General features: G+C 39.4%; 1 protein-coding gene and 1 long non-coding RNA gene across 2 annotated transcripts; one reads left to right on the top strand and one right to left on the bottom strand.

Annotated features, from left to right (window-relative positions):
* Nucleotides 1-989: 989 nt before the first annotated feature.
* LOC117401647 (uncharacterized) lies at nucleotides 990-11219 on the bottom strand. Its single transcript, XM_034914755.2, has 3 exons — nucleotides 11120-11219; nucleotides 8965-9092; nucleotides 990-5160 (listed from the first exon to the last, which is right to left on the bottom strand). The coding sequence occupies exons 2-3, from the start codon at nucleotides 9059-9061 to the stop codon at nucleotides 1367-1369; spliced, it is 3891 nt and encodes a 1296-aa protein (XP_034770646.2). The 5' UTR covers nucleotides 9062-9092; nucleotides 11120-11219; the 3' UTR covers nucleotides 990-1366.
* A 97-nt stretch (nucleotides 11220-11316) lies between these two features.
* Nucleotides 11317-12763, top strand: LOC117401755 (uncharacterized). Its single transcript, XR_004544366.3, has 2 exons — nucleotides 11317-11418; nucleotides 11733-12763. It is a non-coding gene; the product is annotated as an uncharacterized LOC117401755 (long non-coding RNA).
* Nucleotides 12764-20361: the final 7598 nt, after the last annotated feature.

The following is a 20361-nucleotide window of genomic DNA, read 5'->3' as shown; positions in this document are numbered from 1 at the left end:
AGAGAATGTATATACATATGTAGAGTATGTATATTTTATATGAAAAATTAATTATTGCATATTTTTTAGAAGAATGAAGAGCGTTATTATTACAATATTTATTCATATTAAGACATTTTTGATCAAACTCCTTCCTGTCTTTGGGTAGAAAGTGAAAGTAAGCACAGTTTGCTTTTGACTGAGGTTCTCTATTCTCTACTGCAGACTTTCATTCAGTGACGGATCTAGCCTTGTAACTTGACAGTTTCTCTAATTTCTTGCCTGGGAATATATCTTGAAATGTTTTAAAAAGGTCGATTTTAGAGACAAAAAGTCCCACAATACAGATCACAGAAATGATTAGCCTAATAATTTAACACAAATTTGTTACATTAGCCAGTAGCGAGCGACTGCTTTTTTATGTTAGTGTTTCATTTTAGTCTCATATGACTTACTGCCGGACATAAAGAAGTGTGACATTTCTTTACGTTGTCAGGGATCTTTGCAGCCATTTCTGCGTTGTGTTTAGGTACTATACGATAATTAAAATAATATATAAGTTCACATTGTTTGAACTTATTGAATCAAGTCCAGCTACTTGTAACTAATAGAAGATCGATCTTTTCTACAACTGTCCATTCAACTTTATAGGACACATTATTAAATATAGCACAGGATTCCAATGGCTGTACAATGGTTGATTATTAATTAAAACGTAGCTGGATTTAAGTAGTTATTTCTAATCAATTCAATACATAAAGCACTGTTTCCGAATCATATCCTGTTGGGGTCAGAGTAGGGTTGACAACAGGCTCCACGTTCCTGGGACACTTTGAGACAAAACAGGATTTTAATCTTGCCCCTAAACTTAATTAAAATAAAGTGTAAATTAACTATTACACCTTTGCTAAAATGAATAGCGGTGCTGAAATACCTTACACAGCAAACAATTGTATAATAACAATAATTAATACAATTTATTTGTATTATTGTTATTCTTTATATATATATATATATATATATATATATATATATATATATATATATATATATGTGTGTGTGTGTGTGTGTGTGTTTTTGTGGAGCCACTAATAAGTTAACATGTATTTATTTATTTGCTATTCAAAATTGCCCATAACATGCAATGACTCTCCCAATCATATCAGTAGTGTTGCTCAGCTCTTCATTAGATCTGATCGGAGGCAGTATGGTAAACTGTTTATCATTTTGACTTGTTTGCTGAGCACAGTAATTCAGCGACACTATTTATCTTAGCAGATATATAGGAGCTCATTTACACATTCATTTAATTCAGTTTAGGGACAAGTCTAAAACCTGTTCTGTCTCAAAGTGTCCTGGGATTGTGGAGCCTGTTTGCAATCCTAGTTCAGTGTCCAGACTGCCAGGATTTTACAATAGATGAGGTTTGCTTTATTTGAAGACTAACTCTTTTCATCCGTTCCATCTTTGCTCTGTATTTCTTTTTCTCATCAGGTAGTAGTTTTTCTCCTCTGGCAATCTTCGCCAGCAGGTCAGAATTTTTCTTCATTGTTTCTAAGTTTTGGATGCGGTCCTCGAACCCGGGTTTTTTATCTTCTTTCTCATTGCGAATGAGGAGGTCGATGTATTCCGATGTTGACAGAGTTTTGGGTTTCAAAGCGATTTCTTCAAGTCGAGCCAGACAGCTGGACGAGAGCTCAATGAGTTGCATCAATTTGTCTTCAATAATGGAAAGCTCATCTTCCAGCCTTGTGAGAATTTCTTTGGTGCTCATAAACTCACCGGTCGCTTTTACGAAATTTTCCTTTAGCTTCGAGACTGTAGTTTTTACCTTCACTGGTTCGTATTCCCACATTGCTTTTTCAGATAAATGGGAGTCGTAGCGACAGTTCCCAGGGCATATTACACAGTTTCCATCATCATCCATGACTGCACATGACCTTATCTCTTCAGGCGTGGGCAGATAGCAGGCAGGGTGGCAAGAAAAATTACACATGTTGCAGTTGGTCGACAAAACGTGTGTTGCTTTCCTTTTACCTTTCAACTCTTCTTTTACAACTTCAAAATCTTTATTTGCATTTATGTTTGCTTCGCTCTGTTCCAGGCACGACTTTGTACTTTTGATTTCACTCATCTTTAACAAGCCTATTCGGATCTGAGGCACCAGTTTTTCCAGGGCGATCTCAAGGCGCTGGCGCTCTTCAAGCACTTTTCTTGTTAAAACTAAACTCCTTTGTTCCACTTTCCCCAACATCCTAAAGAACTTCTTCATGTTTTTTGAAGTGTCAATCCAGATGTCTTTCTTCTTCCGAAGACTGTTGTCCTCATCATCGCTTTTGGAATCTGAATCCGAATCCTCATCATCATCACAGAGTTTCTTCTTTGCAAAATTGCTTATATATAACGCAGAATTATTAAAAGCAAAATTAGTCGGTTTCCCTTTTTTATCTTTGTTGCAGGGCAACTCCGCTGCCTTGATAGCTTCTAAAGCAGGGATATCTTCACAGTCTGCGAATGTGACCAGTATCAATATATTGTTCTCAATGTCTTTTCCGAAAATGGAAAGGATTGAATCAAAGACGTACTGTTGTGGTTTAGTAAGGCGTGCCAGAGATGCCTGGACAACGAAGCACACCGCGTCGATATGATCAACTCCATCTGGGTCTGAAAAGAAATCTTTAAGCTGCTGAGTGATCAGTTTGTCTTTATCCATACCTCTGGTGTCTCCAAACCCAGGTGTGTCGATGATGGTGAGAGAGAATGGGACCTGGAATCCCTCCTGGCGACTCAGTTCATACGCCGTCACAATGGAAGTCTGGCTTTCCGCTTGCGTTCGTTTTGTATCTTCATGGATCAGTTTGAACCGAAAATGATCTTCCCACTGAACCCCCAAGATGTAATTTACCATTCCATTGATGAGGGTGGACTTCCCTGCTCCTGTAGCCCCCACAACCATCACCACTTTATTGGTCTCCTTTCCCACCCCCCTTCCGAATATAAACTTCTGATAATGCTCACTGTTCCCCAGGGGCTCTTCATGTAAGGACAGTTGATGAACTGCAGGAGGCCCTTCTCCTACAGGAATGGAGAATTCTAGGAATCTTTCACTCTGTATTTCATCCTGAAGTTCTTTCTTTGATTTAGCTTCCTCCTCCGATAGTGTTGCAATTACTACTTCAGCACTCAGTGCACTCTTCCCTGCTTTTCCACAATCAGAAGACACCCTGAATCTGTAGCGATGACTGGGTTTTAGATTCTCCACTGTGTGCAGGCACTTTGTTTTCTGTGTTTTTACTTCAGTCCATTTTTCAGTTTCATCGTGATCTTCTCTGTATTGAACTGTGTAGCAAAAAATAGTTGCTCCCTCTCCTATAGACAAGGGCTTATCCCAAACCACTGTAATGGACTGCGGGTCAATGTGGTTCTTTGAAAGATTATCAGGAGGGCTTGTTGGGAGTGTCTTGCTCTCTGTTGGATCACTAGTCAAGCTTATGCCTGGTTTGCACACTGCTTCATACTGAAACCTGTAGTTAGTATTTGCTTCTAAACCCGACACGGTAAACAATTCGGTTTTGACTTTAGTATCCAGTGTGATCCATTCACTGTTCTCCACTTTCTGGTACATCACCTGATACTTCACAATCTCACTGAAGCCATTCTGCAGAGGAGGGAACGTTAGCTCCATACTGTTATATGTTGTTCTACCCACAACTGGTGGCTCGGGTTTGGAGGGGAGCTCAAAGTTTTTACTCTCCAAAATCCCTCTTTTAAAGAGATAAATTGAAGAACCCAGATTGGTGTCATCTTGTATGGAGGCCACAATGAACTTGAGGCTCTCTTTACTTTTGTTTGCTTCCTCGAAATCCAAAAACAATCTCACACGTTCTGTCGCCTGCATGGATATCTCCGCAGATCTGAACCATTTATCTTCTGCTTCCTCTGACTCACAAGTGTCCGTTGTTTTTACTTCACTGATCTCAGATGTTTGGCATGCTAAGTAGGTTCTTAAACTCTTCAGATAAGTTTCTTTTTGCTTTAAAGAAGTAAACATGAAGCACACTACAAACTCATTGCTAGGATCCAGGACTATGCGGTCCAGCTCACTGCTTGATGACACCAGCGTTGCATTTTTCATGATGCTGAAATGAGACCTCAAGACATTTATCTCTCGTTCTTTATCTTCCAGCCACCCTGCCAGCATCTCGTTTCGGAACGGTGACTGCTCCTTGCCGGTCAGTATGTCTGTCACCACGCCTTCCTCTTTCCCCCCTCCACGGATGGAAGGCAGTGTTCTAGCTAAAGACTTCTGAAACACCAGCTTGTACTCTGAACACATGCCTTTGAAATTTCTGATCTTTGTTTTAATCTCTGGAAACTGGACAGCGATTCGGTCGTTCATCAGATCATTGCATTGTGCATCGTATTCATTTAACTCTTCCAAGACTTGATGGGAGCGCCGGATGAGCCCAATGCTAATTTCCCGCACAAGTTGAGCTGCTTGGGAGTCCAGTTTATTTAGTGGGTAAAGCCACACCCTCATGGGTACAGCATGTTCACCGTTTTGCCCAAGCAGTTTTGGGAGAAGGCTGTAGGTTTTAATTGCTTCCTCAAAAGTAACAGGATTGTTTTCCAGAGCAAAATCACCGTAGAATTTGCAACTGAACTGCTCAGTACTTTTCTTTTCTTCATCTGTCATTTTGAGAGAGCCTTCCCCTTCAATTGATATCAAAGGTATTTTTTTAATCATAACTTTCAAGTTGCCCTGAATGTCTTGTTCATTCTCTTCAGAAGAAACCTGTTTATCAAAGACAAAAAACGCCTGGGCGCCATATAACACAGCCGTAATGACATGAGTGGCTGTCCCATCTTTAAACACATTGGGATAGGTTACATTTTCAGGCCCTAGCTGGTTCATTGTGAGTTGTTCGAAGCGAGTGTGTGTCAAATACTGCATGGTGACACGAGATTGCCTTTTAGAAGACTTCTTGTCATTTAAATACTTTGCAGATCCTTCAACCTTGACCAGGCCACACAAAAAGCTTGCGGACAGCGATGCTTCAATATTCAAAGCTGATGCTTTATCCTCTATTGCGTCTGATGCAATGATCTGGAAATCTGTGTAAGGTTGTGGACGTCTGTCGATGTCTTTTTGCAGCTCCTCAAAGTTCCACAAGGTTACACCTAGTGGGAGAATAAAAAACAGATCATGAATGCCTTGTTTTATTATTACTGTATCGGCCTCACTATAAGGTGAGGTTGTTCTCATAAAGTAAGAGCTCATAAAATACAACTCGCTTTATATTTGCAGACTATACTCAGAGTCTAATTGACATGCTCACTTATGTCTGTAGCCTACTGTGAGAGAGATCTAATGATTCTTGGTGTTAGATCTCCCTCCCGACCTATGGGGGCACTGTATAAAAAGGAACAGAGTACCCTTAACTAAATGCCACGACAATTTATTCCTTAGGGTAGGTGGAAGTTGGTAATTTAGGAAGGGGGCGGAGCTACGGTACCCAAATTCAATGACTTGGACGGGAAATGCCGTGGCATCCGAGGATTGGAGGAGCGGATGAGCTTGTTAACCTAGGGGTCATGAGTGAGGGTATAAATAGGGGGCGTAGTGTAAGTGATCTGCTCCTTGGTAAATGGTTAGTGTTTTAAACCTGCAAGGAGTCTGTGTTGCAGTATAGTGAACCGTGAGTTTTGTCTTGTGTTTGTTAGTGTTTGTTAACTGTTGTCTGTTTTTTAATAGACTACCAGTTGCACGATCCGGAGCTGGAGCGAAAGCCAGCATAAACCTGGACATCACTTTCACCCCTGCATTTCATGGAGAAATGTAATACACCACTTGCACTTATTCACTATCACTAGGAACTGTGTTTTTGTTTAGTGTTTAGTGTTGATGTGTAAAACTGGACTTTTGGTTACGGGTCAAACCTGGGGATTTACAAATACCGAGTGATACACGCCGCTGTATCACTCCATTATTATTATTTACAGGTGTTCGCCATAAGGCTCTGGACATTTTCAATTAAATCAATAAAAACCCTTGCACCTGGAAATCATTGTCTGTCTGTTTTTTTTATCCACTCTGCACTGCACAAACATGTATTCAATCTCCACTTTGCCACACCTTTATATGCCTGTACCGGTAATGTTTGGCTGTCAAGTGTGAAATGGCGTAAGTGCGCTGTCACTGTACTGAGTGTTAGAAAAGGCCTGCTTCTGAAAATGGATACACCGAGCTGCAGTGATCATATTCATTGCTGGAATTGATAAATTCAGACCAATATGGTATTATTATCATCATCAAACATGGATTGAAAAAAGGGGCAGTTATGAAAGGGATAAAGAAGAATCTATGATGCAAATTTTAAGGTCATGCAGGTTATCTATTGGTGAGTATTGAAACATTACTTTCTCCTGTTCATTGCTGTAATTGTATTTGCGTGATAAATTCAGGCCAATATGGTATTATTATCATCTTTATATTTTCTTGTCCTATGTCCTTAACCAAGAGGATTTACACAATATCACCTTCCATTTATTTTATCACAATACAGTTAGAAGCAAGTTGAACTAAGAGCAAGTACAATAATTATTGGCACTCTTGATAAAGATGAGCAAAAAAGACTGTATAAAATACATAATACCAGTACTGAGCTATATTGTAATTGGAATATATTTAACTTTATTAATGTTTCAATGGAATCAACAAAAATTACACATTTCTGAAATGATAAGTTTATTTCCAAAAAAAAATAAAGTGTTACAATTATTGGCACTTATTTGTGGTCAATTAACAATTTCTTTGTGGATTTTGATGTGTGCTTGGGGTCATTGTCTTGCTGGAAGATCCACTTGCGGCCAAGTTTCACCCTCCTGGCAGAGTCAACCAGGTTTCTGGATAAAATGTCCTGGTACTGGGTAGAGTTCATGATGCAGTTGACCTTAACAAGGGCCCCAGGACCAGTGGAAGCAAAACAGCCCCATAACATCAAAGATCCACCACCATATTTTACAGTAGGTATGACGTTCTTTTCTGCACACGCATCCTTCTTTTGACGCCAAATCCACCGCTGGTGTGCGTGGCCAAAGAGCTCTGTTTTCGTCTCATCTGACCATAGCACCCGGTTCCAATCAAAGTGCCAATGCCGTTTAGCAAACTCCAGGCGCTTACGTTTGTTGGTTGCTCTCAGTAAAGGCTTTTTTCTGGCAACCCTTCCAAATAGCCTATTGGCATGGAGGTGGCGTCTAATTGTAGATTTGGAGACTTGGTGACCCCAAGACGCAACCAAGTTCTGTAATTCTCCACCTGTGGCCCTTGGATTTCCCTTTTCCTCCTGAACCATCTGCCTCACTGTGTGTGGGGGCAAGATACACTTGCGTCCTCTACCAGTCCAGTTTACCACTGTTCCAGTGGTTTTGAACTTCTTAATTATTGCCCTAATAGTGGTATATTTAGTTTTTAGATATTGTTTTGTACCCATTGCCTGATTTATGAAGGTCAACAACCATTTCCTATTTTCATTTGTGAATTCTTTGCCTTTCCCCATGGTGATGGATGACAAATGGATTTCATATTTGTGTTACCTCATTTTTATACCCCAGTGAAACAGGAAGCCATGGAAGGCCACAATACAGTTACTTAAGACTGAGATGAACTTAAAGAAGTAGAATATTAATGCAGATTTAAATTTGTTTGATTTTATTTATAAGAATCTTTAGGGGTGACAATAATTCTGACACCTATCTTTTTGAGAAAAAAATTGTATTACTTGTTAATAAAAAACGTTTTCTCTGAGCAATTGTATTAGAATAAAAGAATATGGTTTTGCCATATATTTGAGCATAAAATATAGCTCATTACCTGTGTATTTTATACAGCCTTTTTTGCTCATCTTTATCAAGGGTGACAATAATTTTGGAGGTGACATATATATAATTATAGCAAAAAAGGCATTTGTGCACTACAATGTTTAATATTGACGAGGTGCTGACCGGTATAAGGTAATTACATGCAACAAGAAATGAAGTCTCTACTGAAAAACAAAAGTCCAGAATTCTTTCAGCCAGACTATCAGTTTAAACGGCTTACCAAAACGTTTTTGTAGAGACATTCATGGTCACACTCTCATCATTTTTCTTCAAAAGGATTAATTAAATACTCCTGCTCTTTTATTTTCTTAATAAAATGTATCTTTATTAATTTAAAACCATATTGTTACAATCATGGTTTTAAATTAATAAAGATACATTTTATTAAGAAAATAAATTAGCAGAAGTTTAATAATTAATACTTTTGAAGAAAAATGATGAGAGTGCGACCATAAGGTATGACCTCTTACCTCACCCATGTTCTGCAAGGCTTTACAGCACACACTGCTTAACTGGTACAGTAGGCAGCCTGCAGTTACACACTCTTGTGACTCGGCTCTACTCATTCATAAGAATCAATGAGCCATTCTATAACTTTAAAACTTCCGAACGGAATTTCACAATCTGTTCTAAAACAAATTCTCTGTGACACGGACACCAAGCGTGCCAAATGGTGTCCCGATCGGTTTTGAAACCTATATCGTCACCCTGTAATACAATAACTGTCTTCAGTGCTAAATTAATAGCAAGTTTTACTAAGAGCAAGTACAATATATATGTATTAACTGTCTTCAGTGCAAAATTAAGGTTCAGTATAACTAAGAGCAAGTACAATATATTTATAGTATCTTCAGTCTTAAATTAAGAGTAAATACAAAATTCAATATATAATTCAAGTTAGGGGCAGTTCTATTAAGAGCAGATACATAGATATATTTCAGGGCAGTAGTGTGGAATAGTGGTGGTGACGGTGGATTTGTATGTATACAATAATGTAACAGCTGTATGTTGCCCTGGATAAGGGGGGCAGAGCTTTCCTTGTTGTCTTTTTGTTTAAGTTAAGTTTTTTTTTTTCTGAGATCGTCTATTCCTGTCTGGTCTTACCTGGAATCAGAGCATCGCTGCGGCAATCGTACAACATTCCGAGCTGGAAAGGTCGTCCCAGGGTCGCCAACTCAACAGCACTCTCCGAGTCAGACATTTTTCCCTCCGGATCACTGCTCCAGGAATAACTGCAATTGTCGAGAAAACAGCATAAATGACTTAACAACACTACAATAAAACAGATTTTAACTCTTTTGGCTTGTTTCACAAACTTTGATCAGCACAAGTCAGCACAAGTCTTTAACTGCCATGCTTAAAATAGCATTTAACGGTTCCTATAAACCAGAGGCAGTGTTGCCTCCTACTTGAGGAAAGTTACTGGATCCGCTGTAAGAAAAAAAAAGCCTGTCGCTAGTTAAGGATATAGATACTAAAACATGCAGGTAGGGGGGAAAGGGAGGCACACTGGTAGTATTTGTAAAATATTAATACTATGCCTTGAGTGAGCGGCATGTGTTAACAAATTTATCTATCAAATTATGATGCCAGTTTACTAATTTACAGATTGATTGTTTCTACAAAAAAACAGAAAACACTGCAGTAGCCAACTATTACTGAAGTTGTGCAGCCCTGTAAAAACAAAAACAAAAAATGATTTATATAGCGACTTTCATAACCAGTATCTCAAGACACTTTACAATGATTAAAACATAGAAAACCAAGATAAACCAACAATTACAAAAACATTAAAAAACAATAATATAAGACATGGGATATATGGGAAATGGACGAAAGGTACCTGTAAATAGTAATAAATGATGTTGTATTTACTGATCTCCGCTTGGTGTTGTGGATGTGTTGCATGTGTTGAATATGTTGAAACCCTGTGTGTCACCGACTCCGAGAGAGTGGTAAAAATAGGTTCGGGGGGCTCTTTTGTAAGGTTGTTATTGAGTGATTTAACTGTGCCTATGGTAGGTGTTAAAAAAAAAAACACTGGTTATGCAGCTTCTTAAGAATCAGTGGAATTCTTCATCAAACCATTACATTGGTGTTAGAAGCGCATTTGTAATGGGAATTGGATATAGATTTTTTTTAAGTATATCTAACTCAAATGAGAAAAGTTGTCCTATCAAAAACTAAATGAGTAGCTAAGCTTAATTCATTTAAGGCAATGAGTTTACTTTACGGTAAACTTAGCTTACTAGGTTTTGCAGTGTGCATAACCTGACGTATTAGTGCATGATGTAAATGGGAAAAACACATTCCCTACGCAGTGCGGCACGAGTTATGTTTTTATGTTTTTCCGTTTTATTTGAATGAAGTTACATCGAAGTTCGTTGGTTTGTTTTATGAAAACCTTATTTCGAGCTTTTGAATAAGGGGAAAACAAACAATGAGCTAATAGACTTTTCATCATTCAAAAAACAAACATGTGCTGTGCCTGTGATATTATCATTATTTATATAGCTATAGTTTAATTTTTTCTTAGGATACGCCCCTTATTCAGAGCGATGTACTGTAGTTGTTACAAAATATTACATTCCAAATACACTGTATGCAGTAGCGACTAAGAGGATATTCAAATAAAAGCATACAATACAGATTTCAAATAAGGGCAATTTTAAGGCATATACAGGCTATGTTCTTGTCTCTACTTGCTACCTCCTGTGGTCCAAAATACTCTGCCTGGCCCTCTGGCTCTCCCGTACAGTTTACGCTCATGTATGCTGGTACAGTTTTAAAAAACAAATACAGCAAGTTCCACCCAGCTCCCCCGAACGGCAGAGGTTAAATCGATACTGTTAACATGAAGTAATGCTTTCTTCTTGATTATCTGCAAATCCAAATTGAATGTAAAATAACAATAGCTATTATGTATCCCTGCATTGTGTTCTTTTTTTAATTAACGTGACATGCAGAATAATTAACTAAATCTAGTAGGTTTACAACATGGGAAAAAATAATCCTAAATGTGATCTTTAAAATAAGATTGTCAGTTTATTAACTTCCACACTGCGTTTAGTTTAGTTTCCTGTAGTTCTATTAGTTTGTTTTCTCTCTCTATCTCCCCCCTTGCTCATTTAAATAATGTTTCTCTTTAAATGCTACCTACCAGATAATAAAACCCCAAAACTAGAAACATAAACCACAGAGAGCTACGGTAAAGCAGATTCCAAAAACTGGGTAAAGTACATCTACATATAATACTCACCAAAAGAGACCAAACAACACTCAAACACTGGCAACGCTGAAGTCTTTGTCGTCAAGAGATATCTTTTATATGTGAAAGAATTTAAAACCTTACAAAGGTTGTGAGCAGCGTGCATGTGATCAGTGTCATATAAAGAAGTGATGATTATGCTTTTTCTTATCATGTGCAAAGACCACTGTTGTTCCTTGTTCAGAGTTCATGGAGTTAAATGAGATAAGGACGAGACGAAGGTTAAATGCTTAAATAAACCTTCACTGACAAATATGTAGGTGCTTAAAAAAGGCTCTTCATCTAAACAGGTAAGAACTTACCTTCTTTTCTTAATTTACTAATATTATTACTATTTACTAATATTTTTATCAGGCATTTAAATCTAAAAGTAAACCCTGAGTGAAATTACAAAAAAATATGCTAAATATATTTATGGTAAATAGCCTATATATAGGCTCTGTGTTAAAATATATGTTACAATACACCGTCATATTTCCATGGAAAATATATTACAATATCTTGTAATATACTTTAAATATAATGTGTAAATTAAATGAGGAATTACTTGAATATTTGTTTTCTTTAAATCTTTTTTTTTGTCCCCTTTGTTTACATCTTCCAGGAATTTTTCAATAAAAAAAGAAAATAAAGATGGGTAACAATCCACCTAAAGTTGAACACAGAGAAGTTCATATTACTAAAGACATTTATCATTGTTGCATTTGTGGATGTGAAACCAGTAGTCATTACAGACACGGACGGGCATTTTTCTGCCAATCGTGTTACAATGATGAAGCAGGAAAAAGGGCAGCCGCGGAATCTATAAGAAAAAAAGAAGTTCAAGATCGATACAAGGAGGCACAGGAGAGAATTCGAATACAAAGAGAAGTGAAGGACAAAAAGATGAAAGAAGAGCAGGCGGGAAAGGCAGTTCAGTAACGCCTCAAAGAACATTTTAGTGCATTGCAACAAACAAATAAAAAATAATCAGAAGTCATGATCGCTTGTTTTTGTGACATTGCAGCAAATTGCAATGTTCTGGGTCCCTGCTGTGTTTAATAATAAATGTTGTGTTTTGTAATGAGCTGCTGTGTTTAATAATGAACTGCAAGGTTTAATTATGAAAGCTGTGTTTTATAATGAGCTGCTGTGTTTAATAATGAACTGCTGGGTTTAATAATGAACTGATATGTGGATAAACGATGGCCATAACAAAGTGCTATTATTTTAAAAACAAATAAAATCTATTATTTCTGTTGCTTTTTTACTTCCATTTTTTTCCAATTCCATTTTTGTAAATGAAAGCAGTTGCATTCTGTTCTAAACTTGTTGATTTCTCTCAAAGATTTTGAACTGCAATTAAAGTAATGTGAAAAAGGGGTTATTGTTCCTGTAAAAGTAAAAGGTATTCTGAAACTGCCATAATAGTAATACTAGCCATCTTGAATGAATGCCAATATGAAGACTGTATCTAAAAGGTTTGGTGTTTGTAATTTTCTTTCATTATTATTTGATTATGATTGTTGACTCTGCCTGAGACCTGTAACACATAGGCATAATAGGGGCGAGGTAAGGTTGCATGCCTTAACGTCCCATTTCCTGACTGCAATGCTGAAATAAAATGTATACTACCACAGTGATGGGGCACTTCAATATTATTATTATTTATTTATTTATTTATTTATTTATTAGCAGACACCGTTATGCAGGACGACTTACAGTTATTACAAGATATCACATTATACATTGTACAGATATCACATTATTATTTTACATACAATATATATACAGTCACCTCCAAAATTATTGGCACCCTTGATAAAGATGAGCAAAAATGGATGTATAAAATAAACAACCCAGGTAATGAGCTCAAATATATTTGAAAATCATATTCTTTTATTCTAATACAATTGCTCAGAGAAAAAGTTTTTTTTATTAACAAGTAATACAATTTTTTTTTCTCAAAAAGATAGCTGTTAGAATTATTGTCACCCCTAAAGATTCTTATAAATGAAATCAAACAAATTTAATTCTGCATTAACATTCTACTTCTTTAAGTTCATCTCAGTCTTAAGGAACAGTATTGTGGCCTTCCATGGCTTCCTGTTTCACTGGGATATAAAAATGAGGTAACACGCATATGAAATTCATTTGTCATCTATCACCATGGGGAAAGGCAAAGAACTCACAAATGAAAAGAGACAAATGGTTGTTGATCTTCATAAATCAGGCAATGGGTACAAAACAATAGATAAAAACTAAATATACCACTATTAGGGCAATAATTAAGAAGTTCAAAACCACTGGAACAGTGGTAAACTGGACTGGTAGAGGACGCAAGTGTATCTTGCCCCCACTCACAGTGAGGCAGATGGTTCAGGAGGCAAAGGGAAATCCAAGGGCCACAGTTGGAGAATTACAGAACTTGGTTGCATCTTGGGGTCACCAAGTCTCCAAATCTACAATTAGACGCCACCTCCATGCCAATAGGCTATTTGGAAGGGTTGCCAGAAAAAAGCCTTTACTGAGAGCAACCAACAAACGTAAGCGCCTGGAGTTTGCTAAATGGCACTGGCACTTCAATTGGAACAGGATGCTATTGTCAGATGAGACGAAAATAGAGCTCTTTGGCCACGCATACCAGAGCTGGGTTTGGCGTTGAAAGAAGGATGTGTGCGCAGAAAAGAACCTCATATCTACTGTAAAATATGGTGGTGGATCTTTGATGTTATGTGGCTGTTTTGCTTCCACTGGTCCTGGGGCCCTTGTTAAGGTCAACTGCATCATGAACTCCACCCAGTACCACGACATTTTAGCCAAAAACCTGGTTTCCTCTATCAGGAGGCTGAAACTTGGCCGCAAGTGGATCTTCTAACAAGACAATGACCACAAGCACACATCAAAATCCACAAAGAAATGTTTAATTGACCACAAAATCAACATTGTGCAATGGCCATCTCAGTCTCCGGACTTGAACCCTATTGAAAACCTATGGTTTCAATTGAAGACGGCAGTCCATAAGCGCAGACTGAAGGATATCAAGGATCTTGAAATATTCTGTTTGGAGGAATGGTCTGAGATCCCTCCCAATGTGTTCTCCAATCTCATTAAACATTATAGAAAAAGTGTTGTGCCGTTATCCTTGCAAGGAGAGGGTGCACAATGTGAAAACAAGGGTGCCAGTAATTGTGACACTTCAAATACCACATGTTGGAAAGTTACAATATAGCTCAGTACTGGTATTATTTATTGTATACAGTCTTTTTTGCTCATCTTTATCAATATGCAATGTGCATTATAAATATCATATGGGAGTGTCACAAAGACGGCCAGAGTGGGTTGCGTCAGACCAGAAAGGAATTCAAACACACAGACAGTGGTTGTGATGAGCTGAGTGCAATGGCTGCACTCAGCGTTTAATAACAAAATAAAAGGTTTAAACAACGGAATACAAAACAGGACACGGCACTACACGCCAAAATAAAAAGACAAACAAAACGGACTACACAGACAAACAAACACGGTGAGCAGATTTCACTACTATTCACTTTTACGATACACAGTTACCTCAGTCTCCAATCCCGTTCTCCACTCACCGAACACCTAACCACGAGTGACTAAAAATGTGCCTATTTATACTGTTGTGCTGGGATTCAATTACTAATTAATTATTCACTTGAATCCCAGCACGTGAATTAATTCTGTGCAACCCCGTGCTCACATATTACATTTAACCAGCACGTGAAGTGATTTGTGCCCTCCTCGTGCCTACATACAAATCTACACTTTTTAATACACGTGAAACACAGACCCGTTTATATCCCGTGTACCAATGACTATACACCAACATTAACACACGCACGCAACATACAACACAGAACACACAAATGCACACAGGGGCGGGGCACTTTGCCACATATACCCCCCCTTGTGCGCAGCACACATGGCCTCAACGGCCACCTCCCCCCTTAAATACCCAGCAGTCCAGGCCAAAGTCTCGGGCTGGGAAGGGAGGCTTCAGTGGGCCCATGGCTGGAAATGCTGTCAGCTCCCCTGCCGGTAGTGGCACGGCTGACAGCATGCTGGTCCCATCCTGCAGCGAAACTGCTGCTGGGGAAAGTGGTCTCCAGACCTCCTCCCCCTTCTTCGTGGCCGGCAGCTCCCCTTTCTGGGGCTCCGGCCACCATACTCCCTGCGGAGGTACGGGCAGCAGAGGCAGCTCCTGCTCCTCTGCTCCGGGCGGTGGTGGAGGCAGAGGCAGCTCCAGCTCCTCTGCTCCTGGCGGTGGTGGAGGCAGAGGCAGCTCCAGCTCCTCTGCTCCTGGCGGTGGTGGAGGCAGAGGCAGCTCCATCTCCTCTGCTCCTGGCGGTGGTGGAACCAGCAGGTATTCACCCTCTGCTGGTGGAGGTGGGAGGGGCCAGCAGTCCTCCCACTGCGGTGGAGGTGGAACCAGCAGGTATTCACCCTCTGCTGGTGGAGGTGGGAGGGGCAAGCAGTCCTCCCACTGCGGTGGAGGTGGAACCAGCAGGCATTCACCCTCTGCTGGTGGAGGTGGGACCAGCAGGTATTCACCCTCTGCTGGTGGAGGTGGGAGGGGCAAGCAGTCCTCCCACTGCGGTGGAGGTGGAACCAGCAGGTATTCACCCTCTGCTGGTGGAGGTGGCGGAGGTAGAGGCGATGGGGCTGGTGCTGGCCACTCAGAGGGAGGCTGTGGCGGTGCTGGCTCCCTCTGCTGTGGTGGCTGGGCATGTGCGCGCCGTGCTGCCTTCAGCAGCATAGCTAGAGGCTGCTGGGGGACACCAGCATCCTGCCCTTCTCCCCCCAAAAAATTTTCAGGGGGTTGAGCCTGTAACCCCTCCCCTTCTGGCTCTTGGGACGGCACCAGCAGGTATTCACCCTCTGCTGGTGGAGGTGGGACCAGCAGGCATTCTCCCTCTGCTGGCAGCTTGGGTCCTACAGCTGTGGAAGCCCCGACTTCCCTCTTTTTGGGCTGTGGACGCACCGACTCCTCCCTTTTGGGCTGTGGACGCACCGACTCCTCCCTTTTGGGCTGTGGACGCACCGACTCCTCCCTTTTGGGCTGTGGACGCACCGACTCCTCCCTTTTGGGCTGTGGACGCACCGACTCCTCCCTTTTGGGCTGTGGACGTTCGGGCTCCCCCCACTCAGGCGTAGGACATTCGGGCTCCTCCCACTCAGGCGTAGGCCTCTGCTGGTGGTCCTGCTACCTGGGCTGCTGTTCCGTTTATGGTTGCCTCCAGGTAGCTGAGGACAAACTCCACACCTTCCTCCAAGGTGTTTGGGGTGTGTTCCTCCTGATATGCCTCCCATCTCTCACTGTCCATCATCCACAGGGCCCGGACGACTATGGGTAGAGACTGGGCCTCCAGCCCAGCATTCTCCAGGAACCAGCCCCGCAGTTTGATGGCGTCTTCTGCCATTGACTTTTTTTTTTTCCCCAAAACAATATTTGTAATCCTTTATTTTTTTTTTATTTTTATTTTTTTAATCCAGACCCCTCCTGGTCTGACGCTTGGAGGCGCGGCTATCCCACGATGACACCACGTGTCACAAAGACGGCCAGAGTGGGTGGCGTCAGACCAGAAGCAGGAAGGAATACAGAGAGACTTGGGGTTTTGGTATAGCTGAGAGCGTGATCGCGCTCAGCATTTAATAAACAGAAAATAAAAGGTTTTAAACACAAAAACACGGGACACAGCACTACACGCCAAAATAAAAAGACAAACAAAACGGACTACACAGACAAACAAACACGGTGAGCAGATTTCACTACTATTCACTTTTACGATACACAGTTACCTCTGTCTCCAATCCCGTTCTCCACTCACCGAACACCTAACCACGAGTGACTAAAAATGTGCCTATTTATACTGTTGTGCTGGGATTCAATTACTAATTAATTATTCACTTGAATCCCAGCACGTGAATTAATTCTGTGCAACCCCGTGCTCACATATTACATTTAACCAGCACGTGAAGTGATTTGTGCCCTCCTCGTGCCTACATACAAATCTACACTTTTTAATACACGTGAAACACAGACCCGTTTATATCCCGTGTACCAATGACTATACACCAACATTAACACACGCACGCAACATACAACACAGAACACACAAATGCACACAGGGGCGGGGCACTTTGCCACAGGGAGATACTGAAATTGAAGAAGGGAACTATGAAAAAGACCTAGGAGTTTATGTTGTCTCAGAAATGTCTTCATCTAGACAATGTGGTGCAGGTATAAAAAAAGCCCAAAAAGATGCTCGGATATATTGTGAGAAGTGTTGAATATAAATCAAGGGAAGTAATGTTAAAATTTACAATGCATTAGTAAGACCTCACCTAGAATATTGTGTTCAGTTCTGGTCACCTAATTACAAAAGGATATTGCTGCTCTAGAAAGAGTGCAAAGAAGAGCAACCAGAATTATCCCGGGTTTAAAAGGCATGTCATATGCAGACAGGCTAAAATAATTGAATCTATTCAGTCTTGAACAAAGAAGACTACGCGGTGATCTGATTCAAGCATTCAAAATCCTAAAAGGTATAGATAATGTCGACCCAGGGGACTTTTTTGACCTGAAAAAAGAAAAAAGGACCAGGGGTCACAAATGGAGATTAGATAAAGGGGCATTCAGAACAGAAAATAGGAGGTACTTTTTTACACAGAGAAATGCAAGGGTCTGGAACCAACTCCCCAGTAATGTTGTTGAAGCTGACACCCTGGGATCCTTCAAGTAGCTGCTTGATGAGATTCTGGGATCAATAAGCTATTAACAACTAAACGAGCAAGATGGGCTGAATGGCCTCCTCTCATTTGTAAACTCTTATGTTCTTAAAGGTGCCAATAATTTTGGGGGTGACTGTATATATATATATAGGTGACTATATATATTAGCATTATTATTATTATTTGTTTATTTAGCAGACGCCTTTATTCAAGGCGACTTACAGAGACCAGGTTGTGTGAACTATGCATCAGCTGCAGAGTCACTTACAATTACGTCTCACCCGAAAGACGGAGCACAAGGAGGTTAAGTGACTTGCTCAGGGTCACACAATGAGTCAGTGGCTGAGGTGGGATTTGAAACGGGGATTTCCTGGTTACAAGCCCTTTTCTTTAACCACTGGACCCCACAGCCTCCTCTATCTGCATCAAATCATACATACTGTACGCAAATTCTCTATTGATATCTACGATTTGAGAAGTGTAGTTAGATATATAAAAAAGTGTGGACCAGGTGTAGGACGCCCAAAACACTCCTCCTTTCAAATCACTCTAGAGTCTATAAGGAAGCAAAATAAAATGCCATTTCTGCTATTTCTTCAGGACTGCAGCTTCTTACAAGCCATACAAATTGCAATTTTAGCATTAACCAATTTTTCTTTAGATTCTGATAATAGTTTGATAGTTTGCGTGCTGCAAAAGCTGAGTACATTAAAAAAAAGATTATATTTAGACAATTGGTATAGCAGCCTAACAACAATTTGAACCCTTACAATACTGTAACAGTTCAGGGGTAAATGGAGCAGCTCAACAGCCCTTATAAGGACTATGATAGAGGGGAGCAAGAGCAATACTAATACACTCACATTGTCTGCACACATCACCTTGTGTACGTGCAAATGTTCCCTCCGGATCACAGCTCCAGGAAAAACTGAATTGCGTGAAAACAGCAAGAACACCAACAGTACAATAAAACAGACTTTAACTCTTTTGGCTTGTTTACAAACCTTGATCAGCACAAATCTTTATCTACCTTGGTTAAAATATAACTTAACAACAGTACAATAAAACAGACTTGAACTCTTTTGGCTTGTTTACAAACCTTGATCAGCACAAATCTTTAATTACCTTGGTTAAAATATAACTTAACAACAGTACAATAAAATAGACTTGAACTCTTTTGGCTTGTTTTACAAACCTTGATCAGCACAAATCTTTATCTACCTTGGTTAAAATATAACTTAACAACAGTACAATAAAACAGACTTGAACTTTTTTGGCTTGTTTACAAACCTTGATAAGCACAAGTCTTTAACTGCCTTGGTTAAAATATAACTTAACAACAGTACAATAAAACAGACTTGAACTCTTTTGGCTTGTTTACAAACCTTGATCAGCACAAATCTTTATCTACCTTGGTTAAAATATAACTTAACAACAGTACAATAAAACAGACTTGAACTCTTTTGGCTTGTTTACAAACCTTGATCAGCACAAATCTTTAATTACCTTGGTTAAAATATAACTTAACAACAGTACAATAAAATAGACTTGAACTCTTTTGGCTTGTTTACAAACCTTGATCAGCACAAATCTTTATCTACCTTGGTTAAAATATAACTTAACAACAGTACAATAAAACAGATTTGAACTCTTTTGGCATGTTTACAAACCTTGATAAGCACAAGTCTTTAACTGCCTTGCATACAATAGCATTTAATGGTTACTATAAACCAGAGGCAGTGTTGCCAACTCCTACTTGAGGAAAGTTACTGGACCTGATGTAAAAAAAAAAAAAGTCACCAGAGGCCGGTTGCAATAAAGTTGGTCTTGAAGTCTGACTTGAAGCTGGAATAAAAGTCAGACTTTGTGTCAAGTCGGACTAGGATAAGCCTGGCTTGAGAAACTGTTGCAATGCTGAAGACTTAAACTAGCTGGACTTGAAGCAGGACTTCAGTAGGATTTACGTCTTATCAAGGGAAAATAAATGGCCACACACACTGTGATGTTTCTGTATTTTCATTATCAATATTGGAAATAGGCTACTTCAATTGGAACGAGCATTTATTATATAACATGTTATAACTATAGCTAAGCAGACGCCACTTTTAATCACAACAACATTATAATGATCTACGTATTTTGTAGTTGCTGACTACAACCATAAACCAGTATCCCAAAGAAATGTGTAATTTTAACTTGGAGTTTTAATTACACCAAATGCTAATGCAGCCAGGGTTCTCCCCACAAATTTTCACCAGCCGGGAGGCAGAATTATTATTATTATTATTATTATTATTATTATTATTATTATTATTATTATTATATTTCGCATAAACAAAAATCTATATAGAGCATTTCAAACTGAAACATAAAATAAGACAGAATACTGCCACATTTTTAATCTATAAAATGCAATTCTAAATACTGAAGTCTTGTAGGCCTATTATTTTCTCAATAATATTCAAAATTCAATTCATATTATTTTTTAATCGCGTTAG

Source organism: Acipenser ruthenus, chromosome 55 (assembly GCF_902713425.1).
Source record: "Acipenser ruthenus chromosome 55, fAciRut3.2 maternal haplotype, whole genome shotgun sequence".
NCBI classification, from domain to species: Eukaryota; Metazoa; Chordata; class Actinopteri; order Acipenseriformes; family Acipenseridae; genus Acipenser; species Acipenser ruthenus.
Note: the sequence above shows the minus strand (reverse complement) of the source record. Positions and strands in the feature narration are given on the sequence as shown.